The sequence below is a fragment of the Bolinopsis microptera genome, chromosome 2 (assembly GCF_026151205.1).
Source record: "Bolinopsis microptera isolate Bmic1 chromosome 2, MBARI_Bmic_1.0, whole genome shotgun sequence".
Lineage (NCBI taxonomy): Eukaryota > Metazoa > Ctenophora > Tentaculata > Lobata > Bolinopsidae > Bolinopsis > Bolinopsis microptera.
This window is the reverse complement of record NC_087073.1, coordinates 13613215-13640265: the sequence shown is the minus strand read 5'-3', so window position 1 is coordinate 13640265 and position 27051 is coordinate 13613215. Positions and strand designations below refer to the sequence as shown.

At 38.4% G+C, this 27051-nt stretch overlaps 4 protein-coding genes across 5 annotated transcripts in view; all 4 read right to left on the bottom strand.

Annotated features, from left to right (window-relative positions):
* LOC134811931 (85/88 kDa calcium-independent phospholipase A2-like) overlaps positions 1-27051 on the bottom strand; it is a 90393-nt gene that overhangs the window by 7139 nt on the left and 56203 nt on the right. The window contains exons 2-9 of one of the 2 annotated variants that reach the window (XM_063819096.1): positions 19133-19225; positions 15512-15687; positions 12506-12672; positions 12250-12313; positions 2536-2632; positions 2274-2361; positions 645-857; positions 424-478 (exon numbers count right to left, since the gene is read on the bottom strand). In XM_063819096.1, the coding sequence (XP_063675166.1) occupies positions 424-478; positions 645-857; positions 2274-2361; positions 2536-2632; positions 12250-12313; positions 12506-12672; positions 15512-15687; positions 19133-19191 (919 nt within the window). In that variant the 5' untranslated portion in view covers positions 19192-19225. Of the gene's footprint in view, positions 1-423; positions 479-644; positions 858-2273; positions 2362-2535; positions 2633-12249; positions 12314-12505; positions 12673-15511; positions 15688-18841; positions 18943-19132; positions 19226-27051 lie in introns of those variants that run through there. The other variant, XM_063819098.1, reaches the window with a different exon arrangement.
* Positions 19742-20467, bottom strand: LOC134826811 (ATP-dependent Clp protease proteolytic subunit-like). The gene has a single exon (XM_063839310.1). The coding sequence runs from the start codon at positions 20465-20467 to the stop codon at positions 19742-19744; it is 726 nt and encodes a 241-aa protein (XP_063695380.1).
* On the bottom strand, positions 20721-23967 carry LOC134810995 (uncharacterized protein C05D11.1-like). Its single transcript, XM_063817694.1, has one exon. The coding sequence runs from the start codon at positions 23946-23948 to the stop codon at positions 21060-21062; it is 2889 nt and encodes a 962-aa protein (XP_063673764.1). The 5' UTR covers positions 23949-23967; the 3' UTR covers positions 20721-21059.
* Positions 24189-27051, bottom strand: part of LOC134811932 (CWF19-like protein 2) — an 81182-nt gene continuing 78319 nt past the window's right edge. Inside the window, exon 2 of the mRNA XM_063819099.1 lies at positions 24189-26439. Within this exon, the coding sequence (XP_063675169.1) occupies positions 24352-26406 (2055 nt within the window). The 5' untranslated portion in view covers positions 26407-26439 and the 3' untranslated portion in view covers positions 24189-24351. The remainder of the gene's footprint in view (positions 26440-27051) is intronic.

Sequence of the window (27051 nt, the reverse complement as noted above, 5' to 3'; positions counted from 1 at the left end):
AATAAAAGAGGTGATCCGCGACGATTACACTATAACAGCAACACTAAATAATATGCTCAATGAACCAGCACAATCAATCTAGAATCGTATTGAAGATTCGTAATCATTTCTGAGTATATATTTTAACCACGCCAATCAATTAGTGCAAGAAATACAAATCTGAAATTGGTTGGTACCACTGTTTACATCACAACGTCGACCGTCAAAGTCCAATGTATTATATAGAACAAAAATGTATAATGACTTGACATATGCATGGGAATTATTAATACAACAACTCATAAATGAAATTGTGCAAACATTTTATATTTTCGACATAGGAATATTATATATTTACATAATATGTCTCACGGCTCCTTTATTATACTATATATAAATTGAGAATTTATAGGTTTTCCTGAAGGAGAGTCCCTTATCACTAACCTTTGTTATTAAGCTTGGTAGTATCTACTCCGTGATGCACTAAACACTGAATAACCTGGAGACAGTTTGCTTTTTAGCTTTTTAGGATAATATCATGATTTAATGTGAGTTAATAGATGAGTCAGCGAGTAGATAAACTTAGTTTAATTAGTTATTGAAGATTTTGCATCTGTAGAAACAGAGCTCCGCTATAATTATATAGTTACTGTAAATTAACTGACCTTCTGCCCCTTGGCGTGGTGGAGTAACCCGTTACCCTCACCATCTGTCACCTCCACTTGGGAAGGATCATGTTCCAGCAACTTGTCTATTGCGTGCACGTCTGCGTGCTGTGACATCACTGCGCTCTGGATGGGACGGTACCCCTCTAGGTTGGGGGTATCAAATCTACTTCCATGGTCGAGTAGGAGATCTATACAGCTGACTTGAGGTGCCTGGAAAATGGGGATCAGGCCCCAGGGGTTATAGTGAGTTAGTGATTGAAGATCATCAGGCGGCACTAACATACTGTACAGGGCAAATCAAAATTAATCACACCACAATATCATAGCAGATTGCATAGCTTAGCGATTAAGAACAAACAAGCTTTACAAAGCAAGCCTTTAGTTTATACATAGTCACAATTATTATAATGTAAGTTAGTAAGTTAGTAAATTAGTTAGTCAATTAAATGTTTAGTTAGTTAGTTTTTCAGTTTTAATTGGTTATTTAGTTATTCATTTAATTAGTTAGTTTTTAGTTAGTTAATTGGTTATCTAGTTATTCATTTATTCAGTTAGTTTTTAGCTAGTTTTAAGCTAGTTAGTTAGTTAGTTAGTGAGTTAGTGAGTTAGTTAGTTAGTTAGTTAGTTAGTTAGTTAGTTAGTAAGTTAGTTAGTTAGTTAGTTAGTTAGTTAGTTAGTTAGTTAGTTAGTTAGTTAGTTAGTTAGTTAGTTAGTTAGTTAGTTTATTAATAATTAATCAATTAGTTAATTAATTAATCAATTAGTTACAATATAGTTCCTATCTGTAGTAGTAGAGGTTGGTTTGTCGGACTGATCTGTTGCTTGTATAGCTGTAACAGCCTCCTTAGTTCCACTGTTTGTTTGTTTGTCAGGTTCTTCGGACAGTATTCTGTTAGTTTGTACGTTTGTCTGTTTGTCTGTCGGTTTGTTTGCTGCTTCGGACACTTTTCTGCGCGGCATTGGGCTCACACGTGGGCTTTCGCGTGGGCTCGCACGTTTGATTACCTTAACAATAGCAACATCTGATGGTTTTATCTGAGGTGCAAACAAAGAAAATCAATTAGGTAATTAATCACTTAATTGGTGCCGAGCTACTAATGAACACTAGCTTGAGCATGCGAGCTAATTGGCTAGCGTGACAAACCGGAACATCAGCGGATACATAGCCTGGCAAACACTGATCTCACACATATATCTGACCTTTTGGGTGACGACTTGGGACTGTATTTTGATTAACAAATAATATTCATTTGTTCCCTGAAGTTCACATATCGCAGTTTAATAACTAACCAGCTAATTGTTTAATAGCTAATTAACTGGAAAGGTAATTGTTTATAGCTAATTAACTGGAAAGGTAATTGTTTAATAGCTAATTAACTGAACAGCAATATTGATAATCAGTTTGAGGTTGCAGTTCACAGCTGACGAACAAGCATTATGTGTTTCAATGTTTTTTCAAGAGATCAATATCGACGAACAATTATTCGAGAAAAATGTCATCACTCATCAGCAAGCTATGCCTAGGTCGTAACAAAGCTACGTAAAAATTGTAGTTGATGGGAAATCGTAAGTCAATTACAATGATTTGTAAATCAGATAATCAGTAACAAGTTTAGAAAGACGAACCTTGCAGGCGAGGTGTAGAGGGGTGTCCCCCTCATTATTGGTGGAGGCTAATACGTCCTCCTTTATTCCATTTCGATTAACAGTTTCGCTGCAAATTATCAAGAATTTTAAAAGTTGAGATGAAAGTTGAAATTAGACTTTGAATAATTACGTTGTTGTTTGACGATTTGTTCTGGTAACTGCATGGGTGCATATTTTTACAGGATAAGTTACAGTGCCAACAAAAGGTCTTTATAAGTTATATCTGAGAAGAGCTACTTACTGAGCGAGGATAGCTTCAAGAGCAATGTAGCAGCCGCTAAAGGCTGCAGCGTGTACCGGGTTATTGCCTGCCTCGTCCTTTGCCAGCGGGTCACCACCTGGCATAAAGCAGTGTTCATTTCAAATATCATTGAATATTACAAACAGGAATCGACCGGGACATGATTTCAGGCCTGACCGGGACCGGGATTCCCGGTACCGGGAATCCCGGTCGATTCCTGATTACAAAACCATCGAATAATACAATTGGGATAGGATTCGCGTTCTCCACGGCTTATCTTATATATATCCAGAAAGATGCAAATTTCAAGGGCACGTCACTCCTGTAACAATAAATTATTCTAATTCGATAATTATGCTACAATAATGACATGTGACATGTGACATGTGACATGTGACACGATCATCACTCTCAATACAGTCACAACAGGAGTTGTAATCAGAGATTAACTTAGAATCAATAGTCAATACTTAATGGAACCACTACTTTGGATAACAATTCTAAGTTCTTAGATTACGTCCCAGTATTACGTTACTCAGTATAATATGGATCATGGCGGCAGGGATGAAGCCAGGTTTTCAGTTTCGGAGACGCACCTGGGTACACCTTGAATAGGGGAGGTTAGCCGTGACCGCTTTTGGTAATTTATAAAATGGAAAATTTTCCAACATTTTTCCACCATAAAAATTTGTTATATTTCCCAACTTCCCGATGATGGCGGGAAAGGTTTCCCCAGCCTATTTCCATCATGAGAAAGTGAGAAACCCTAATTACCTGGCTAAATTGCCCTCGGCCGGTCCCCCCCCCCCCCCTTCTCCTGAACATAAGATATATTCGTTGCTGTGAAACAAGATAACATAATAACGTTATTTATTTTTGTAATATTTCCCTTCCTGCGCGCACTCTTTCTTTGAATATTAATACATTTCTGTAAGAGGCAATGTATTTATTTGTATTTTGCAGAATTTCATGTAGAATTTTAGCTTAAGTTCTTTTTCGTTTAAAAATAAGCTCTACTTTGGCCTTACCCACTCAGTCAACTCACGCATGGTGCAGGTGGTCTAGAAATTAAGTCTAAGTTCAGTCATTGACAGCATTATTCTTCTGAATTACTGCATCTGCTATTTCTTATTGTTCACTGACAATTTTAATATCACCAGTTGCTTAATTTCTCCATTAGTTGCTTTATTTTCCTCGGATTATCTTTCAACAAAAAATGAAACACAACAACAACAAATTAAATAAATTGCTTTACTCCCTTCCTGACCTAACTTTGATTTTCTGGCTGTATCCTGAATTTATTATTACAGCACTATGGAGGAGAAACTAATTGTGGTCAAAATAAAAGACGGTGACCCACTATGTGTTGAAAAAGAAAGGTTAACAAAGAACAGTAAATTCCTCCGACATCTCATAGATGAGCTTCATTTCTATGAGATTGAAATGGATGACTTTGACCCCGATGTGGTAGGACTGTTTTTAGCAAATCTTGATGATAACCAAGTAAAAGAGCTACAAGAATCACAGTTCAGGGAATTGCATAAGATGGCAGTCGTCTTTGAGGTTGAGTGGCTAAAAGAAGGTTGTCGAAACTGGCTTTTTAGTAGACTGGACACTGAAGAAACAGAACAAAGTTTAAATAACGGGAAAAGCTTGTTCGCAATCGAGGAGTGCCTCTATGTCCATAGAAAATGGAAAGACGAAGAAAAAGAGATGATAGGAACATTAATCTCAAAATTAGCCCTGAAGGATGTTAGCGAGTTTGTATCAAAGTATCTTGAAGACATGGATAAGCTGGATACTGTGCAGTTGGATTTTATGTTAAGATTAATTAATGGAAATAACACAACGGTTTTCTTAGAAGCCATGTTGTTCAATCTTGAAAACAAGGAATCACTTGACCAGAACATGAAGTTTCTCCTACAAAATATTGATTTACCACTTTGTTGTAGCCAGAACCAGGACCTCTACGATCAGTTGTTTGATAAGTTACATGGCCTGAAAGCCGTGATGAATGAGGATTTACGTTTGATATCAAAACTGTTTATGGACGCGACTAGATTGGCTCGTTCTAAAAGTGTTGGAGGCGTTGAGTCATTGTTAAGCGTATCAAATCCAACAGCCACAGACAGCCTTATGCTTATAAAGCCACTAATAATAACAGAGAGTACCACAACCTCGAACACTCCAACAACCTCAGGAACTGCAAGAATCAACTTAGTGTCTTTACAGAAGACTGTCCTCTTCAATGGATGGAAACATCATCTGCTGTCTTCAAATTGTGCAACATTGCAGAGCATAGCAGATGTTATTAACATTAGGGATGTGACATCCATGTACGAAGTTATTGAGCTGATACTACACGCATGCTATTCAATAAAAAAGCTTCCGAAGGAAGAGGACGTTTTGGAGTTGAAAGCAGCACTCAAAAACAGTTGCAAGAATTCCAACACGAGGAAAGTTTCAGTTCAATATGTGAGGATGATATCTGCTGCTTTGAACCGTTCACCTTTATGGCAAGCGGATTTGGCTATAAACCTCCTGAACTTTATTAAGGGAGATTCTAACCTGTGTTCACGCGGAACTGACAACATTCTGATACCGGAAGAAAGATGTGTAGTAGAGGCAGCTGGTTCTGCTTACAAACACCTCTTCTATTTCAAGCACCCTGCTGTTCCTGACTGTACAATACCGGGTAATTGTGGCTTTATAGTGAGAGGGAGTTCAAGTGGACCCAACAACTTCTGGCAAGATGAATTGTGTACGGAAAGTAAGGACTATGAGGGGACTGATGTACACATTCATGATTCAGTGTCTGCACATGACATGTTTTACTACACCGTAGTGTCTGGTAGTAAAGGTAGGGGAGCTCGAGACAAAGTCCCTGAGAGGGCGGCCAACTCATCCAGAAGATGGTTTCCATATGTTAACAACTGGATAACAGAACGTATGTTCGTTCAGTACCGGTTATAATATATATATTTCTGATGGGAAGACGTATTATCGTTGTGTAGTACTGTGAATGCACCATTGACATATTACGATGTTTTCGAATCAATAATCAACGAGCAAGCTCGACTTCCAAGGGTGCACGCATTGTGATTAATTAGATTTTAGTTTTAACTTTTATTACAAAGACATTTTTACAAAGACATTTTAAATTTAATGTCATTATTATTGTAATATTGCATGTAGCGTCCTATCGGAGATATACAAATGGACCAAAAGTAATTTCTCGAATACCTGATGAAGTGATTAAAATTGTAAGACATCAGCACATTAGCTTACAAAACCTAGAACCTAGCGTAACCACCAATAAAGGACGTTTTGCATGCAGGTGTAATAACAGGTGCAATATTCTATAACATGGCTGATGGTAATGATACAGCATTATTAAAGAATGAAGCTGCTGCTGACATCAATTAAACTGCATACGGATACTTTATTATCGCTGTTGTTCTTGTTGCATGATTAATCACACGTAATACCGTACAATTGCGTCATTAGGTAACTCATATTTAACTTTCTGTTACATAAAAATTTAATAAAACTAGCACAATAATTCCACATGTCATCTAGTAAATCATAAATTTGCAGTATTGAGTAACAATCTCGTATTACATTTCACATCCCCTTCAGAACAAGAAGTAGATGATATAATAACGATAAGCCATGTTTTCTTCCTAGCGTACTCTTTATCTGAAAAATGTTCATCTCACCGTTTGATTATGTTGTTAGATAATGTATGCAGTCGACATTGTCTCATCGCATTTATTAAACGCTTCCATACACCTTTTTTACTTATTGCGTAATCCACCCAAGTTTGAGTTTCTGACTATATATTGCAGCATCATGGAGGAGAGACTAATTGTGATAAAGATAAAAGACGGTGACCCACTATGTGTTGAAAAAGAAAGGTTAACAAAGAACAGTAAATTCCTCCGACATCTCATAGATGAGCTCCATTTCTATGAGATTGAAATGGATGACTTTGACCCCGATGTGGTAGGACTGTTTTTAGCGCAATCTTGATGATAGCCAAGTAAACGAGCTACAAGAATCACAGTTCAGGGAATTGCATAAGATGGCAGTCGTCTTTGAGGTTGAGCATCTAAAAGAAGGTTGTCGAAAACTGGCTTTTCTCCAGATTCGACAGTAAAGAAACGGAACACAGTTTCAAGGAAATTTTGTTTGCATTTGAGGAGTGTCTTTAAATGTCCTTCGAAAATGGGAAGACCAAGAAAAGGGTATGATAGAAACATTGATTTCGAAATTAGCCGTGAAGGATGTAAGCGAGTTTGTATCTTGGTATATTAAGGAAGAATTGGAAAATCTTGTAAAGGGAGTCAATAAGCTGGATACTGTTCAATTAGATTTGTTGTTGAAGATGAGTGGAAGCAACCAATTGGTTTTCGTGAACAATATGTTATACAATATTGTCTTCCAAGAATCACTTGATGAAAACATGAAGTTTCTGCTACAAAACCTTGATCTGCAACTTTGTTGGTCTCAACATAAGTTCCACATCGATCAGCTGTTTGAATGTCTATTTAGCTTGAGAGAACTAAAGCCAGAAGATCATAGCTTCATATTGAAACAATGTAAGGAAACAGCTCGGTCAAATGTGGTTTTTGATAATTGGAAAAACGCTCAGCTTATTTTAGACTGCATGGACCTTAATGAAATAATAAATGGAATCAAAAATGGTAGAGTGAAATCCATGTTTGAAGTAGTCGAATTCTTAGGTCATTACATTAAAAGTTTTCCTTTCCAAGAAACCAAAAAAGAAAGCTTCCTTGCTGCACTGAGAGATTGCTTAAAGAAAACCCGCATACAGAAAGTGTCTCATCAGTATGTGGACATGATAACTACCGCTTTGATCCATTCAACTGACATGAGTGTGATAGTTATTATTCACGTGATAATAAAAAGCCGAATCTTATAAGCATCCTGAACTGCATCAAGGAAGATGAAGATTTCTGTTCAGGTAGTGACAGCCTTCTTATACCAGAAGAAACATGTATAGAGGAAACAGCTGGTTCTACTCATAAACATCTTTTCTTTTTCAATCAACCAATCGGTGCAGAGTGTGATAAGACGGGAAGATGCGGGATTATAATTAGGAGCTCACACGAAAACGCTCGCATGCCTATGTTCAAGAAGTACGAACTGTGCCAGGCAGATGAGGACTATGAAGGGACTGGTATACATTTCCACAACACATTCCTAGCACGTGACATGTTTTATTACTTTATACTGTCAGGGACCACAGCTGATGGGACCAAGGTCACAGTGCCTGATAGAGTAGGTTTAGAAGCCCCAGGGGGCATCAAAGGGTTCTGGCTCAAACGGGATGTTAATAACTGGGTTACTGAGCGGGTCTGTATTCAGTTCAACTTAGCAGGCTATAACTCTTATAACTCTTATAAATAAAATATAGACATTTCATATTGCTCAATTTCTTGTCGCTTAGTGTAGATACTAGATATTGCATATAATTATCATTCTGGTGAAAATTTTATAGTTTAATAAGAGTTTACATTTTATGATCTAAATCGATCAATTCATATTTCATCTTGAAGTTTTGTTTTTTCGACGCGTTTCGAATAAAAATCTAGTTGGTCGTATATATTATATAATAAGCAGAAAGAGACAGTTATGAGTTCAAAGTTTTCTTCTACTTCCTTACTGAGCCTAGCATCACTGAATGCAAAAGGGCTCTCTAAGACGGAGAAACAGGAAGAACTCGGAACGGATTGTTTTGAATATAGTGTTGATATCTTGTGCGTTCAAGAGACAAAAGTCAAAAATCATTCCACTAGATATCTCAGAAACAATTACAAATTGATCATGATGGAGCAAAATCAAGGACGACATGGTGGACTAGGTTTCATCATAAGTCCTAGATTACTACCTTATGTCACAGACTATCAGTATACCTCAGACCGGGTTTCCTATCTTAATGTCGTCATTCCTTCTAATCTCTCATCCCATCCTAAAAATATCAGAATTGTTAACGGTTATGGCCCGACTAATCCTAAAGCAGAAGGAAACCCTGCCCTTCTAAGAAAGTTCTACAGAGAACTCACCCATGCTATTTCAGTTCCTGCATCTCATGAATTGTTTGTTTGTGGTGATCTCAACAGTAAGTTGGGAACCTTATCTCCTTTGGACTATCAGTATGGTGTAACAGAGTATATGGGCAATTTTGGAATGGGTACAATTAGATTATATTCTGTGCAGAACACGCAGCAGATTCATGTTCCAAGATTGTAGAGCATATGGCGGTCTTGCTACTAACTCAGACCACAGACTCGTTGCTTGTAAAATCAAACTAGCCCCCTACTACAAAATCTTTCCTACAATCACACAAGAGAGACAAACCCTGCAAGCTGCACTTAACTGTAACAACCAAGTTGCTGACAGAACTCAAGTCCGTACAAGGATCAACAGGTTACAGAAAGACATCCGTAAGCATCTCAAGAACCTTGCTGACACACGTGCCGATGACATCGCTCGAACCATCATGTCAACAGATGACACAAGGCAGATGTTTGAAGCTGTGCGTACTCTAGCTGACACTAAGCCCAAATCTACTATCAGTGTCCACAATGAAGAAGGTAACTTTGTTGCCACAGATGCTGGTAAAGCTCAAGTGATCAGAGACTACTACGAAAAGCAGTTCACGTGTGAGGATGAACCACTTCAAGCATTTATAGGGGATGGACGCTGCCTAGACATACCCATCACATGTGATGAAGTAAAGAAAGCCGCCCAATCTCTCAAGAACAACAAAGCCACTGGTCCAGATAAAGTCTACAACGAGTGGTTGAAAAATGCTGGTACAAAATTCTGGTCAAAATATGCCGAGATCATCAATAGCGCATTGGAGACCAATTCATTTCCTGATGTTATAGGTGAAGCCATCATCACCCCCTTACCGAAACCTCGCAAACCAGCTGGTCCTGTCACTAGTCTACGACCTCTATGTCTATCAAATGGTGCTCGTAAGATATTATCCATGATTGTACTGAAGAGAATTGAAGACAAAGTTGATGCTTTCACTGGTAGCACGCAGGCGGGGTACAAACATGGTAGAAGTTGTGGTGATCTAGTGTGGGCTGAGCGGATGTTGATATCGGTTGTCACGCGTAAACACTTCCAGTATCACAAGATGGGCATAGATATGTCTCGAGCATTTGACACAATCAAACGCCAGACTATACTTGACCTTCTTGTCAAAGCTGGATGCACAGACGATGACCTCAGGCTAGTAAGACTCCTCTTAACCAACACCATGCTCAAGGTCAGAGTGGAAGGAGAACTATCTGCTGTATTCGAGAGTCTTCTTGGGTCCTTTCAAGGTGACAGTCTCTCCGGCAAGCTCTTCACTCTTGTCCTAGCAGGAGCTCTTATAGAACTACGCCATCGACTAGCAGAGTCTCCCCCACACATACCCAATCCCCCTATTTCAAAAGAAGGTATGCCACTGGAGTCAGCGTATTCAGATGATTGTAACTTCATGAACGTGGAAAAAGAATCCTTAGAAGCTATCCTACCAATAGCTAAGGAAGTCTTCAAGGAGTTTAACCTGTTCATTAACACAGAGAAAACAGAATTTACCCATGTTTTCCTCGCTCCTGTTGGAGAAACAATCCCTGGTCGTGATGATACCATGTTACGTGGAAATGAAGATTGGCGGAAGAGTAAGATTCTTGGGTCATTGTTGTGTAGTGAAAGTGATATAGCTGCTCGATGCATTGCTGGGAACAATGCCTTCTATAAGTTCACCAAGATCTGGTCTCACCAGAATATCTCCGTTATCAGAAAGATAGCAGTATACGAAGCCCAAATTGTATCAATCATCATGTACAATTGCAGTAGTTGGTGTCCTACTGCAAAGTCACTAGAAAAACTAGACATTTGCCATAGAAAACACCTTAGATCATTACTGAACATTTATTGGCCTCATGGAACAATATCCAATGCAAACTTATACCTAAGATGTAACTCAGTTAAGCTATCAGATCGTGTCCCTAAAGCAAGGTGGAAGCTCCTAGGTCATATCTTGCGTAGTGCTGATGACTCCCCCGCTGCATTAGCGTTAAAGTTTGCTGTCACAACAAACTGTAAAGGGCGCGTCGGTGCGCATCGTAAGAATTTGTTCAAGATTATTGTGAATGATTTGACCCGTAGAGGTTTAAAACTTAACTCTTTGAATGATCTTAATAAGCTTAAGATATTAGCCGATGATAGAGTTGCTTGGAGAAACAAATTTTAACTCTAGCTGTCTTGATCTGTACTGATCACCATTTTAGGATGACTTGATTTCTTTTAGGGGTTTTGAATATTTTAATGGTGTAAACAGTTTCTTAATAATAAGCGATTTTTATCAACCTATGGCAACTACAGTCACTGCTTTTCGAGCTAATAGATCTCCTCTTTAGTAATACGAATAAATTTATTTGTGTTTCTCTGTATAAGAACAACAATTTTTTCTCTAAAAAGGAATATAACGGATACTTATGTTTTTCTGCTGATAAACTCAAAACAGCTATTACATTTATTCTGTTTAACACTTTTGTTTGTTTTGGGGATCAGATTTTAAGACAAACGAAAGGCATTCCCATGGGAGGGAATTCTAGTAGCCAGTTCGCTGATCTTTCGCTAGGGAAGTGTGAATTCAACTACATGACACGCCTAATCAAAGAAAAGAAGTTCGGTCTCGCTAAGCTCCTCTCAAGAAACTGCAGATATGTCGACGACCTCAACACCATGAACTATTTGCATTTCTCTAACCTAATCAGGTCCATTTATCCACCTGACCTGCTTATGGAGAGGAGTGGTGACGACAATAAGTCCGTAAACTATCTCGACATCAACATTTCGATGAATAACTCCGGACACGTCGCCACCAAGCTTTACAACAAACTTGATGACTTCAACTTTCCTGTGGTCATGTACACCTTTCCTAACAGTAATATTTCCTCTTCTGTTGGTTATAATGTTTTTTACGGTCAGGTCCTTCGTTACTCTTCCATTATCTCTGACCTTGATTCTTTTCTGTGTTCTACCAACACCCTTTATAGGACACTTCTTTCAAGATGTTATAATGACAGACTCCTGAAGAGTAAATTCAGAAAGCTTCTGAAAGACCGACCTAGTATTCTGTACAAATACAGTATACTTGATGTCAGCGACATCCTTGACATCACATTTAACGTGAACAGGTGATCACTGACGAGTGATTGCTAGGGGGTCTTGGCACATTAAACCGGTACAGGTATTAAACCCCCGAAACCGGTGTGCCAAGTCATCTGCTGATGATGTTCACATAACATTATTTCCTCTCTCCTTTATTCCTTCCGTCTTTTCTTAAACTTACAGTTCAGTTACTTTATTTCACCAGGTCTACCTAAGGATCAATTATTCTTTGGTGGGGTTTCACTTCTGGTATTGGCTTCATTCCCGTTCCTTTTCCTTATTATTTATACTTATTTTTTATATAGTTTAATGAGATACTATGTTCCTCTTGTATTCTTTTTTCGTAGAGTACATTAGTTGTGATGTGATTATCAACCGTACCAAATTATACTGTTAACTATCATGACGTCATCAATTTATAAACAACTTCGTTTTGATGTTTAATCAAACCAGCACAGCAATAAAAAAACAGCCCCAAAAGAACTCCAATGATATGATCAAAGAACTAACCAGCATTGAGAAGCTGATTAACAGCAAATGCAGTGTTACTCTTCACAGCTATATGTAGAGGCACCTGATCAGAGGGATTAGATTAAATAATGTACAATGTATAACAATTAGTGATTATAAATATACTAGCAGTACACTATAGTATTAGTGTGATTTGTTGCAATAAGTCGTCCCATAGGCCCATCAATGAGATTTGTTGCAGTCTCCATGAAATTGAACCTCAGCCTCAATCTAACCCTCTAAAGGTGTCTCTAACCTGATTGCGACCTAGAGCGGGAGAGTTAACGTAGGTCTTGAGTCCAGATAGACCATCAGAGAACTTGTTGAACATGTTGAGGTGACAAACTGACTGTAGGACTGAGTGGGAAGGGTTCTTCTTACTGTGTTCTAGTAGGGTCTCTAACTCACTACTTTCTGATATATCTAGTAAAGGATGAAGATGTAGTGGTAGAAAAATTAATCTGATAGAAAAAGTAATTTTCATAAAATTTCAATCGTACTCAGAGACATGAGGGATCGAGTTATACAAGTAAACCACCAGTACCGCGGCTGTTAATGTACCAATGATTCATTAAATGTTACAGATTTCCTATTTCTAATTAAAATTGAGAAAGATAAGTGGTACCGCAGCAGTTCAATACACAATGTATAAAGCAGCAGTTCGATGTAATATATAATGTACAATGTATTAAATTGAGAAATAATAACGACAAGCTGAGAGTACACCAGCAGAGAAATAGTGTTTTTACTTCTGCATTATCAGAAATAACAATATTTCAAGAATGAACGGAGGCAGTGAAAACTAGGATGTACTGGCTTACTGGTCGAATTTAATACCAAAACTTAAACGTAGAGATAACAAATTGACAGCTTAACACACAAAATCAAAATTCAACATAAGCTAAAAATGGCTAAGTTAGATCAGACGTGTTACTACCGGTGCAAATAATCAGCTGATAGTCAGTAGTCACCATATTGTAGCTTGTTGAAGCTACAGAGTTTAGATTGAACGGGAGAGATTTAAAACAGATGGCACTGTATGACACTGTATATAACAAGTGCTCTCAAATGTGCACGATATTGCTGGAGGATTAGTAATTTGATACGTGTGTGAACTGGAATTATAGATCATTTTAACTATACCAGCAGGGTCCAGGTTACTGTTTGCTATTTAATCAACATTCGGCTACTTTAAAGAGAGGATATTTCCATTTTACGATACGGATAGGAATAAGCCAAAATTAATAGACGTCTTGGCCAAGTTCATATTAGTGTAAATAATTGCAACGTAAATGTGTTACAATTGAGCCAATTATTATATTCTCCAAAACTACCCAGAAAACTATGTGATACGTTATGAAAATTAACGAGCTGGAAGATTGACCACGGAGTATGTTAAATGTTAATGAGAAAAGTTAAATCGGGAAACATAACAACTAAGGAAAATGTTGCAAAATGATCTGTCAAAGACCGCAAATAAAACATTCTCGCAACGCAGCAATCTGACTAAAAGTGTAAACTAACTACGTTCTAAAAAGGTCAAATTGAAGTGAGTTGCAATGTGATCATGTACCATTGTACTGTTACTTATGTTATATTGCCTATAACGTGACATTACTTCCAAACGTTGAACTGATGTCACAAGTATGAAAACATGACGTCACGTCAGGTTAATCACGCGACGTCACGTTATTTAACGAATAGTGAGATAACAGATCAGGCACTGTTACTCATGCTATAATGTTACTTAACATGACATGATGTCACAATACCCGAATTTGAAATGACGTCACAGTCTGGTAGTCAAATGTATCAAAAGTGTTATTTGGCAGATGATATTAATTTACTGCAAATATCAATAGAGGTTCGCGTGTGGTGGAAATGTCAATGATAATTACGTATTGTATTTGTATAATGATTCTTCACTTTGCTGAGTCCTTGTATACGTTATTGTTTGTATAATGTGTGCGTCAGTTTCCTTTACAAAGAAGACAACGTCACGTGTTATGAGGATATGTTAACGATACAGAGAACTGGGAACGAACTTTGGGAATATTGGTTGGGATTAAGGTAATTGATAAATGAGATGTCTATGACGTAGTATCAATGGAAAATCAACAGCAAATGTCACAACTTTGTAATAAATCCAACAATATGTCAATTAACAGGAAGGATTGCTCATTGCACAGTGCAGTAGTCATCTGATTAAAATATTATAAAACTCAAAACTCTGCAGAGTATAATGCAACAAGGCACAAGACCCACCAATGACAGTTAACACTATACTACTAACAATAAAATTTCAAATAATACCTTTAAAATTGTATTGAATTTATAACATTGTGAACACAAAAGAGAGATGTATGTGATACAGGCCACTCCAACGACTATGAGGAGACCTCTCCATGTAGCCTGTATGTAACAACACGATATTAAACCCATTGTATATTATGTTTCACTCCCACACAATCAACTTACACGGCCGCAAATGGTATAAAACATATCCCGACTAAACGCAAAGTATGTAACGTTATTTTCGTATCGACTTGACAAAGTGCCTACTCAAACAAATCTTTACTTAAGGTTAGGAAAGCCGAAACTCAAAACTTTCTGTTGAAACTACTCCATAATACAATAAAAAGGAAGTGAAAGTACCATCACTAACATGGATGTTACATAAAGTGATGACCTACCCTGTGCAATCTACTAGGGTTTCTAATCGATATTTTAAGAGATAAAATCATCGCTGATAAAAATGTTTAAACTCTCTGTGGTCAACTAAAACTAGAAGATGCACGCTTTTAGTAGAAGCTTTAGATCATGATCACATGCTTTAGATCTTACTTAAAGTAACAGTTGATGAATTGCAGGTGGTATAACTAAGAGAAACAGACACAAAGCGAAAACAAAGGTTCAAGTTTTAAAACAAAGTTACAATACATGATGAACTTATTAAGGTAGGCTAAATTAACCTGTGCATCAATACAACACATATCCTTCATGAGGAGTAATTACAACAACCTACATTCTACACTGAAGAAACAATGACTAAATATGTGACAGGGCAATTCCGGCAAATGGCTCGAAATAGAAATTAAAACATGAACAGAAGGAAGGATCACAAAAGTGGACGTAAAGAGTAATGACTAAATACCATCATAACAGTCTAGCATAAGTTAATCCTGAGATAAAGTACAGTAAACGTCTTGTATACATAATTACAATTATATAATGTAGAATATTATGGCAGACAGTTACTTACGGACGAGATGTAGCAGATCCTTTAGTTTCCCTTTGAGTTGTTCAGCGGAGAGTTTAGCGTCCTGTAACTTATTACTCTTGTGTAGCTGGTAGTGTCTCTCACTTTGTTCTACAGTTACTAGGTAGGACTTGTCGTGTGTGTATATTGATACAGGCTTATCTTCTGACACTTTCTCCCTGTAATAAGGGGCCTGTTGTTGTGAGACCTGGTAATGTAACCATAGCAACACTACCTATATAGTGAGAAGGGTGTGCACCTGGTGACCACACCTGCTTGGAGAAACACCCGACAAGCTGCTACTGGTGGAGTTGGGTTTATGCTGACCAAGCAGGCCTACAAAGCAGTGAGTCTCATGAAATCGTTTGGGAAGCGAATTTTTCTCATATCCTTTGATGGAAACCCACGGCTTACAGTAATAACGGTGTACAGTCCCACTGAAGCAGCATCAAATGAAGAGGCAGAGGACTTTCACGAGGGACTAAGATCTGCATTAGGAGAGGTGCCAGCCCATCATCTGCTAATGGTTGTTGGTGATCTTAACGCCCATCTTAGCAGATTGAATGAGGAGGATTCAGGTTGGTACTGGCATCGAGTATCCAACAGAAACGGATCGCTTCTCAGGGATACTTTGTTGGAGGGAAACCTTGAGGCAACTAACCACCGATTCCAGAAACGTCCCAGTAAACTATGGACGTATCTCTCTGACGGAACACTGAGCAAGAGTCAGATTGATTACATCCTGATAAGGAAGAAGTGGCGTAACTCAGTCAAGGACACTGTTGTCTCCAATTCTTTTAACTCTCTTGGGTCGGACCACCGTCTAGTAGTTAGTTCAGTCAAACTCAGCCTGCGAAAGTGCCAGAATGCACCTAGAGTAGTAAGATATGACTACAGACTGCTCAAAGAGAATAAGGAGTTGCAAGCCTTGTATTCTGTGGAGGTGAAAAACAGATTCTCTATGCTACTGGAGGAAGAATCTAGTGAGCAGAACGATCCCACGATTCAGTACGGAAAGCTTATGGATGCCGTGAAAGCAACCAATCATAAGTTGCTTAAGCCCATCCCAAGAAGACAACGTAACAACCCCTCCCAAGATCCTAGGGTAACGGAGAGGAGGAGAACTCTGTTTCAGGCCAAAGACGCATATCATGAGAATCCTACAGAGGAGAGTAGAGAGGTAGTTAAGGAGTGTAAGGATGCACTTGCAGTGAGCTACAAAGAGGTTGAGGAGGAGACTCTTGTTTCTCGGATCAGGCGGGCTGAGGATGCTGCTGACAGGTGCAAGAATAAGGAAAGTTGGGACCTTATTAATGACATAAATGGCAGGAAAAGCAAGCCATGCAGCCTGGTTGATGGAGGTAGTGCAGAGGGGAGATTGAAGAGCTGGAAGGACCACTTCACAGCGCTCTGGTTGATGGAAAAATCCCTGATCAATGGCGGCAACTCAACATCGTGCCTGTGCCAAAGAAAGGAAATCTAACTAAAGTGGATAACTACAGAGGAATCGCTCTTACGTCCATTGTTAGTAAGACCCTGAATCGTATGATCCTTAACAGAATCAAACCAGCGATGGAGAAAATCCTGAGGATCAACCAAAACGGATTTCGGGAGGGACGCAGTACCACCAGCCACATTCTGTGTCTAAGGAGGATCTTGGAGGGGGCTAGAGACAAAAACCTGACCGCCCTTCTCTTGTTCATCGATTTTAAGAAGGCCTTTGATAGCATTCATAGGGGTATATTGATGAAGATACTCCTGGCATATGGGATACCAGAGCCCATTGTTAGGCTGATAGATGCTATGTACAAGGACACCATGGCACGAGTCATCACGGAGGATGGTCTGACTGAAGCTTTCCTTATACTTGCTGGAGTTATGCAGGGAGATACACTGGCGCCCTACCTCTTCGTGATTGTCATTGACTATGTGATGACAACAGCACTTAGAGGCAAAGATCTGGGCTTCACTGTCAACCCCAGAAGAAGCAGGAGATACCCAGCAGTTAAGATGACAGATGTCGACTTTGCTGACGATCTTGCACTGACAACAGACACCGCAGAGCAAGCGCAAGATCTTCTCCTCAGTGTGGAGCTGGCTGCTAACTCCGTTGGACTGCACCTCAACGAGAGTAAGACGAAGTACATCAGAGTCAATCTCTCTGAGTCTGACTCTACCGTCATTAAAGCAGCAAGTGGGCAGGAGATAGAGCAAGTAGATGACTTTGTCTACCTTGGAAGCAGAATAATGAGTGCGGAGAAGGACTTTGATGTTAGGAAAGCAAAGGCATGGGGGGCCTGTCATCAGTTAAAGACAACCTGGAAGTCTGGAATGCGCAGGGACTTAAAGATCCGTGTCTTTCGAGCAACGGTTGAGCCCGTACTCCTGTACGGCTCTGAAGCTTGGACGATAAGCCAATCCATGACTAAGCGGATCAATGGATGCTACACTAGAATGCTCCGGATGGCCTTGAACATACGTTGGCCACAAATCATCAATAACAGTGATTTATACGGCAACATCCCCAAGCCATCAGCGATGATAGCCTCCAGAAGAATGAGACTGGCTGGACATGTAGCCAGGCATGACGACCTTCTGGCAAACCAACTTCTGTTCTGGGACCCTCAGCATGGATACAGGAGACCGGGGAGGCCCCACCTTACGTTTCTGGACATGCTAAAGAAGGACACCAGCCTTTCCTGTGTTGAAGAGATAAGATCTGTTATGCTTGACCGCGACGTGTGGCGAGGAATTGTAGTTGCTCGGACCAAGAAGCCGACTTAAGTCAGTAAGTCACTACCTTATATGGTCATGTAACCATAACAACACCACCTTATATAACGGTAATGTAACCATAACAACACTGCAGCTGTTCTAGTACACTCCTGATAGGACCGCCTGATTGTTGGCATTTTGTTTTTTTTAATTGTGTACAAAATAAAATAAACTCAATGGAATTTATTTAACAATGAGTCCTCATTAAATGAAGCAGATGTGTAACCAACGAACAATTCAACAAATCTTTGAGATTTTAGAACTAATGAATGACAAAAATTTAACAACTTTTATTCAGCTATGTAGATTGTTGATGCGGTTGTTAAAGGCTTCAATTTGGAATATTGCTGAAGCGTGGATGTTTGGAATCTGGATCTGACCACTGATTGACTACTACTATAGTCTATAACGTAATTATCATAGTGATAATCCCATCAAGATCAGCAAAGCGAAATGTAAAAGAAAAAGTGCTGCAATGTAGCTTATTTAAGAGCAGTTTTCAAATTAAATCATGCGAATACATTTTGTTGCTGTACAAGTTAAAACGCTAATTATTACCAATTCTTAGTCTTAACAAGTTGAGTACAAGCTAGGCGAGCAGCTGAGCACGGACTGGGAAAACTGCTTTTAGTCGTGGATGCATTCCATCCTTACATAAAATTCCATACGTGATTGCAGTAATTTATATTGTATATTATATTATACAATATAAATTACTGCAATGCAGTAATTTATATTGTATAATATAATATACTTGAGGTAAATATTACCAAACTGATTAAATTTTTATTAAATCAGAATTGTCAAACACTACAATTATACTTAATAGTGATAGTAATCGTATTATACCACTGTAGAGCTAGAGGATCAACTTCGGTGACTCGATTTGAAGAAAACCACGAACCCATGGATAATTGTTAGTTCCATTATCATACCATAACCCTATTTAAGTAATAGAGACAAGGTCAATCAGACAGTATTCATTTATCACTGGAGTGATCAAACTGATCATGTTAGTATTGTTCTTGATCTTGGGATAATTTAATTTTAATTATGTAATATTACTGTAATTATTATGAAATTAGGATAAACTCACAGAAAATATTTCATGATTAGGTTTGATGACATTTATTTGACAGCAGTGAACCAAATAAAAAACTGATAGATACGTAGAAATCTCAAAGTACCAAATTCATAAAAAAATACGCCAAAGTTTATATTTTAAGCGTTGTTTGTGGTCAACTTTTCAACACGTGAGGTACAATTATCAATATAGTGTCGGGCAAAGAAACAAGACAACTGACTTAGCGAGATGGGTCACGGTACGTACCTGTATCAGTTCATACTGAACCTGATTAATGGACAACAGTCAGCATTCTCAAATTCCGACAAAAATAATTTAACCCAGCAAAACGTTCCACGAATCAGCCTGATCTGTAGTTACCACAGTTACCATAGTTACTGATCTAAATTGAGAGCAGGTGGCTGAACGGTCACATGATCAATGAGTCCAAATTCCTTAGCTTGCTCACTCGACATATAAGTGTCTCTCTCCATCGCCTTCTCTATCTCCTCTAACGTTTTCCCAGTGTGATTCACATAGATGGTATTCAGCTGGTTACGTAAGTACATTATTTCAGCTGCTTGGATGGCGATGTCGGAGGCTTGTCCCTGTGCGCCACCAGAAGGCTGATGTACCATGATACGGGAGTGTGGCAGTGAGTACCTCATACCGGGTGCGCCCGCGCACAACAGTAGAGATGCAGCGCTCATTGCGCGTCCTATACACCATGTGCTGATGGGTGCTGTAACGTACTGCATGGTGTCGTATATAGCCAGACCAGCGCTGACCAACCCACCAGGACTGTTGATGTACATACTGATAGGTTCAGTGCTGTTGCTACCTTGGAGGTGCAGCAACTGTCCTATAACTAGTCCAGCGAGGTGGTCATCTATTGGTGTCATTATACAGATAATCCTCTCTGCAAGGAGCCTGGAGAAGAGATCATACGCACGCTCTCCCCCACCTGTATTCTCTACAACTACAGGGACAAAGTGCACGTTTCTAGCTGGAGTAGTCTGGAGAGGGTAGTTCTGGGAGGGGAACTCGAGGGGAGCTGGGTCTGTGGAGAGGCTGTGGAGTTTCCTACATGCTAGACCTGGTCTGATTAGCTGTTTTAACATTGCTACCTGAATGATGTCGTTAGTATACACCAGCTATTGTGTGGTACGTTTTACATTGAAACGATTTCAAGACAAATAACAAATATGGCCGAAGTTTAGGTTTATAAGAAAAGTTTTGAAGAATGGAAGTTTTTGAAATCAGCATACTTATAACTTGATAATGATTCTGAAATCATCCTTGATCATGGAAGTTGGAAATTATTACTCATGAGTCATTATTATATTGAGCTCTTAACAAATAAATCACAAATAAATTATGCTTAAATGTATATATATATAAATGTATTCAAATACAACAACGCATGTCCCATTTCAAGCACTATAAACCATTCAAATTAAAAGCTCATTTAAATCAAGATTAACCTAACCTTAGAAATAACTCCAAAGCAAATCTTGCTCAAAACTAATAACTTAATAAACATAATAAAGTATCTAAATCATATTAAAAAAGTTGACACAACAAAAAAAAGCAGAATAACAGCAAAGTTAACGCTGCATAATTAATTATATAATATTTCCCACGCACAATAAATAATTAATGATATGATATATCTGTCAAATCGGAAATCGCCAAACATTTCAAGTCAATAAATTAAACCTCCTTATTTTGGGGAATAGTATAAATCTTTACAGATTCACCCTTAGCAAACAGCTTGTAATGATACTCTTTACAAAGATCAACAATATCTTGACAAGAAATGTCATCCAGAACTCTGGAAATTTCTTGAAAAGGTTTCCTCTCCGTTTTTCCATGAATAAAGTTCAGATCCCAAAGAGCTGCACTGTAACCGGATTTTACCTTCTCCACAAGAGAGAAGAAAGTAGAACTCTTTGACAGCTCAACTTGGTTCTCATCCACAATTGCAGTAGGATTTTCAGACGAAACAATGCTGTCAGTAAGCTCCTTGACAGCGCAGAAAGCTGCCGAAACATCTGTTGACTGTTGGAGCTGCATCATGAGATTTCCATCCGTTGCAGAAGATCTAGTATAATAGTGATAAGCAAGACCTTTTCCACGAATTTCTCTCCCAATAACCCCATCAAGGTTCCCAAACCAATTCTTGAAAACTCTCATCTTAATGTCAAGAGGGTCGTACAGAGAATGAGATATTGGAACGATGGATGCCATGTAACTTGTTTCCTCGCCTGGTACCTTAACAACCATATCCTCTTCCATCAGGTTTGTCAAATCTTTGCATAAGAACGATTTAAGCTGAACGAAGTTGAGCTTATCAGAGGAGCGACCGTCTAGCTTGAAGAGCGAACTGATTCCGGACAGATCGAGTTTATGTAACAATTCTGGGTTGCTCATTATATGCAAGCAGCAATCGGAGGTGAAAAGCTCTTTGAACATGATTTGTAGGGAGGAACAGGCATCTTCTAGACTAACAGACTCCAGGGAATGCTCCTGACAAAAGAGGCTACTTTTAGCTGAAGTACTGAAGGGATAAAGGTGTTGGTATACCAGAGACTGCACACTTTCATAGCCACATCGTTTGCTTGCTTTGACAGTGGACTTGAGGTTTTGTATATACTCGCTGATCTTCTTGCTATCGACAACTTGATAGAAAAGGAGCTGCTGGAGAAGAACAATACCTTCCTCTAAACTATCTTCTGAAAGTGTGAATTCCAGACAAATTTGTTCTTTGAACAGACCGAGTGATACACCATGGTTGAGAAACAGTTTCTCACACTTGGATGTCACCTCATCGCCACTCATCGATAAACCAGCCTCATCAGCAATAGGAAGGTTACAACAAGCCTCAAGAAGCAGTGGAACTAATGACTTCTCTTGATCGGAAAACTTATCAGTGTCTATGATAGAATAGAAGCGGTAGAAAGAACTGTTTATGTTATGGAGGAATAAATTGGGACATGAATCTGCCTGGCTTGAAGAGGTACTGATGTCGTAGGCATCAAACTGACTTAGATCAGGTTTCTTGATAGCAGCAAATAACTCAGGTGAAATACTGTTGTTATTGAAATCCTCAGCTTGAGCAAGGATTTCTCCGTAATTACTTAGTTTTTCTTCACCAAGTTCATCGATTCGCTTTTCTATTCGCTCACTGTCCTCTTCTTCCATTGAAGTCAAAAGCTCTGAACTTGGCTGAGCAGCAACACACGTAACAAGTGATTCCATAAATCTGCTCAAAACACTCTGCCAGAAATCCTGACTTCCTTCAAGAAGCTCATGATAGTAAGTATCCATCTTAGAGTAGTTCTCTAGCAAATTGGGACACTCCCGCTCATACAAATTGTCCACAATTGCATAAGATACCAGGCTTTCGAGATCGTTTTCTTCGATTTCCAACTTGCTTTCAAGAAGTCTGTTTCGTAACAACGAGTAAATCCTATCAAGATCAATAGAACCAGTCCTAACTTTTAATAGAATACAGTGAACAGCCTCTTTTAACTCGGTATGCTTTTCAGAGTTAGTTTCCTCTAGTTTAAGTTGAACTACAGTAGTTGGATAGTAGTATCTGTGGTAGGACAAGGACGAGCAAAAGGGTTCCGGAATGTGAACCAAATCTTTGGTCAGAGGCGATGCCGATGTGTTAATCAAATATTCTATGATTATGTCTTCGGCCAATATTTCTTTTATTTGGTTCAAGGGCAAACTCTTAAAACCAAAAAGCATACACCCCGGGTCTTCATCCTCTGGCGATGGAAAAGCTGCAGTTTCCAAGCTGATGGACGAGAAACTGTGAGTTTCAGCAGCAATGATTCTATCCTTCAAATCTTGACAATCAGTCTGCTTTACACGTTTAGTAGATTTGTCTTTCAGTATTTTATTGTTAACTTCAGTGATAGCTGCTGTTACTTCCTCAATGGATATCTTACCGCAAATGATGATATTCATATTTTCAGGCCTGTAAGCCTGACCATGAAACTCTCTACACTTCTCAACATTACAGCTTGTTCTCAATTCATGTAGCATACCACCTGTTTCAACACCATATGGACTCCCCTTCCCAAAAACTGAGTGAGAAAATGCTCTATCTGCAATACAAATAGTATTCTCATAAGTCTGCATTTCACAGTAAACGACTCCACCATCCTGTCCGTCACCATTAACATGATACACCTCCGTGACAAACCCTTCGTCTGTTAAAAGCGGGAAGAGGATGTGGTCAAGAAAGAGCGGCAGAAAAGTTAGGAACCCCTCTTTTCCAGCACAACTCACGGTGTAGGCAGTGTGGTCCTGATCTGTCCATGCATTTGTCCCGTTCGATAAACAGCGGTTTGCAGCAAAGTCCAAAAATCCTTTAGGATAACTAGATGAGCCCATGAAGACCAAGTGCTCTAAAGTATGAGGCAAGCCATCGTCATCACAAGTAAGAGTCTTTAAAGCTATATTAGCGCTCATAATAGGACCGCCATGTTCAAGAATAGTTACACTTAGTCCAGTTGAACAGACTCTGTACTTCTTGAACTTTGTTGTTCCGAAGAACAGCCCCTCGCTTAAAAGCTCAACTTCCATGCTGTACCTGTAATTGTTTTTAATTTAACAAACAAAACATGTAGGACGTAGGTAGGACGTACAGGTAAACAAAGTGATTCAATAACAAGCATAGTGAAGTCATATACTGAAAAATTCTTTTACCTGATACGATTTCACGAAAATAAAATCGACTCGTGGTCAGGAATCTAATGAATTTTTGGCAGAAATCTCTAGAGCTTAAATTTCGAATTTAGGAAAGAAAAAACACAGCAGGTATTGGGAACAATATTTGGGCTGATGCAAAAATTTTAGACAATAATATAACATTGATTAGATGTCCTCAATAATTTTGTAATGTGTTCGTCAAATAGTACTGCTATAAAACAATAAAATTATCAATTAGTTAAACCACGTCAGAAGTCCAGATGCTTGAAATCAAACATCACTCAAACTCAATAGACAACTTCTCAAACACCTTTTTCTTGTACTTTAAACCCTCAGAGGTCTCCTTGGCAGGATTCCTCCAAATATTAACATCACAATCTATAACTCCACCCACAACTTCTAGCCCAAAATATCTTTTAAACAGACTCTCTTCCTCGATAACATGAGCAAAACCACCATCAGTCCCAAACTCAACACTGAAATAAGGTAGACCCTGAGGAACAGATTTCCTCAATGATTTGTGTCGTGTGTCTACAAGCTTCTTGTTCTGAGCCCACTCCACGTCACAGTCTAGAATAGCTTTCTTAAAGTAAGCTGGCAACAAAGTACCATCCTCTATAGGAACTGGAACACAGTCAATAAAGATGTGACGTCTCTGCCCTAATCTTTGGGCACTTTCGAGGAAGACGGCATCCAAATTCTTTGAGGCGAATTTCTTAGAAATTGATGATTTAACAGTTCTGAGCTCCTCCCAAAAATCTTCATCTCCGTTTACTGATGCAATAATATGATTGACTGGTACAATTTGACATTGATATGTTGCAAGTGATTTGTATATCGGCACTCTGATGTACAATGTTTTTCCAATAAATACAATTGAATCCTTAGAACATTTCTCAAGGCACATATGACATGATTCCAGCCGTTTATGCTCCTTTTGGCTCTGAGATTTCATTCGGTCAGCATCTTTAGTTGCAGTTGACTTTTCCTTGGCTATATTGGATTCAAACATATCATCAATAGTCCAGTTTTGTCTATCAGATGACATCTTTGAAAGTTTGCCGGCATATTTCATGAAAAGCTGATCTTGTCCTATTTTGTTAATGGATTTTTCTTCTTGCAGAAGATCCAGTAAATCTTTCGTTTTGTCATCCGGGAAATATTTGTCTCTCTCGCCGGAATCATCATGAGTTTTTACTATCTTCTCCTTCCTTCGTTTCTTTCCCCTATCAGTGAGTTGATTACTGTCAAGTTCAACAGGACGAGCATTGCCTTTAGAATCTGTTTTCGTTAGAACAACTACTTCTTCTCTGACAGAGGGTTTACTTGATGACTGCGTTTTCATAAGCTTTTTCATTCCTTCTAACTTTGTGTTTAACTTTGTAACCTTTTCAGCATTACCCGAGATTTCCGCTTTTAGAATCCTAGCTGAAAGCTTGTTCAAGTCATCATTGGTAATTATTTTTTCCTCTGATGATTTGACATTCGAAGAATCAGTTGTACTTGCTGAAGCCTCTTTTTCACTGCCCTTAGTCATATCTATTTCTTTATGACCAATACCGGAATCCTCTTTTCTGTCTAACTTGGGACTTTTCGATCTACACCTTTGTCTGTCTTCTCTGTTATCACTTCTGGACACTGAATCTTTTCTATACTTTATTTCCGGACTTTTTGATCGAGATCTTTGTCTGTCTTTTTTGTTATCACTTTTGGACACTGAATTTTTTCTATACTTTATTTCCGGACTTTTTGATCGAGATCTCTGCTTTTTTTCTTTGCGTGGACTGCTAGATCCAGATCTCCGGCGAGGTCCTCTAGCCTCATTTCGAGAAGAGGCAGATTTTCGAGGACTTTTTGATCTTGATCTTGAGACTCTTTTCCGATTTTGATGTGAGTAATTTCTTTCAGTAGGTGCTCTAAAATGAGAAGAATTTCCTTTGGGTCTTTTATCACTGGAGTGATCATTGATATTGTTGTTCTTAAATCTTGCTTTCATTTTATGAAGCTGGCTTTTCGAGTCATCAATCGAAGAGCTCTCCTTATGACTTGAAAACAGTCTATTGTTCTTTAGAGTCGACTTTTTTATCACATGAAGGCCAGGTGCCGAATAGTCATATTCAGGTGTTTTCTCTTTTTTATTTTTAGCTTCCTTCTTATCATAAGTATTAGATCCCAGAAAATCTAATGAATCAGAATCTTGCATCCACGATTCTCTTGCAGAAGGTTGAGTAGTATTTGACTGATTCATTGAGGGTGGAAGAGCTGGGCCAAATTGACTCTGACTGCTTGATGATGTATTAGCTTTTTCCATCGAAATTCTCTCTTTACCCATGCTGCTGAAAAGTCTGTTTAGATCTTACCGATTCTTTATCCTGGGAATTAGATTGGATGAAAATTGTAATTTCACTCTGAATAAGTTATAGAACATTAAATTAATTAACATTCAGTACTAATGATTTCTTATAACATCTTATACTTTTGAGATGCTTGTGATACTATGTGATAGGCTCATAATGTGATAGGCTACCCTAAGATTGATTGAATTGAAAAGGGATAAATTTCAAATTTGTTATGAATTGCCTATACTATTATATCAGGCCCTAATATAATATAAGGGAGGATAATAACCTATTGAAAGCCGTAAAGTTTGGAAAAGAATAATTAGTCAACACTGAATTTTCATAAATCCTTACAGTTGCAGTGAATAAGAGTCAGTAAAACATACTTTTAAAAGAATTTTGAATGACGAATGCAAATAAAACACTTCATTGTAAAAAAACTTTCATAAAATCATCAAAAACTACATCATAAAAACACTACTAATTATTATACGTTTTCTAAACAGATTACATTCCCGTTATTTACAGTAACCTCATTCTATCACTTAACAAACATTATTTTATCTAAACGAGTTCATATAAATGAATAGTCATATTAGTTATAAGGTACCCTAACTTAAATTGTTCCATATCCCCCT

What these genes read in the sequence shown, in the direction of transcription:
- LOC134810995 (XM_063817694.1), bottom strand. Translation starts at nt 23,948, where the DNA reads ATGGAAGTTGAGCTTTTAAGCGAGGGGCTGTTCTTCGGAACAACAAAG.
- LOC134826811 (XM_063839310.1), bottom strand. Translation starts at nt 20,467, where the DNA reads ATGTTAAAACAGCTAATCAGACCAGGTCTAGCATGTAGGAAACTCCAC.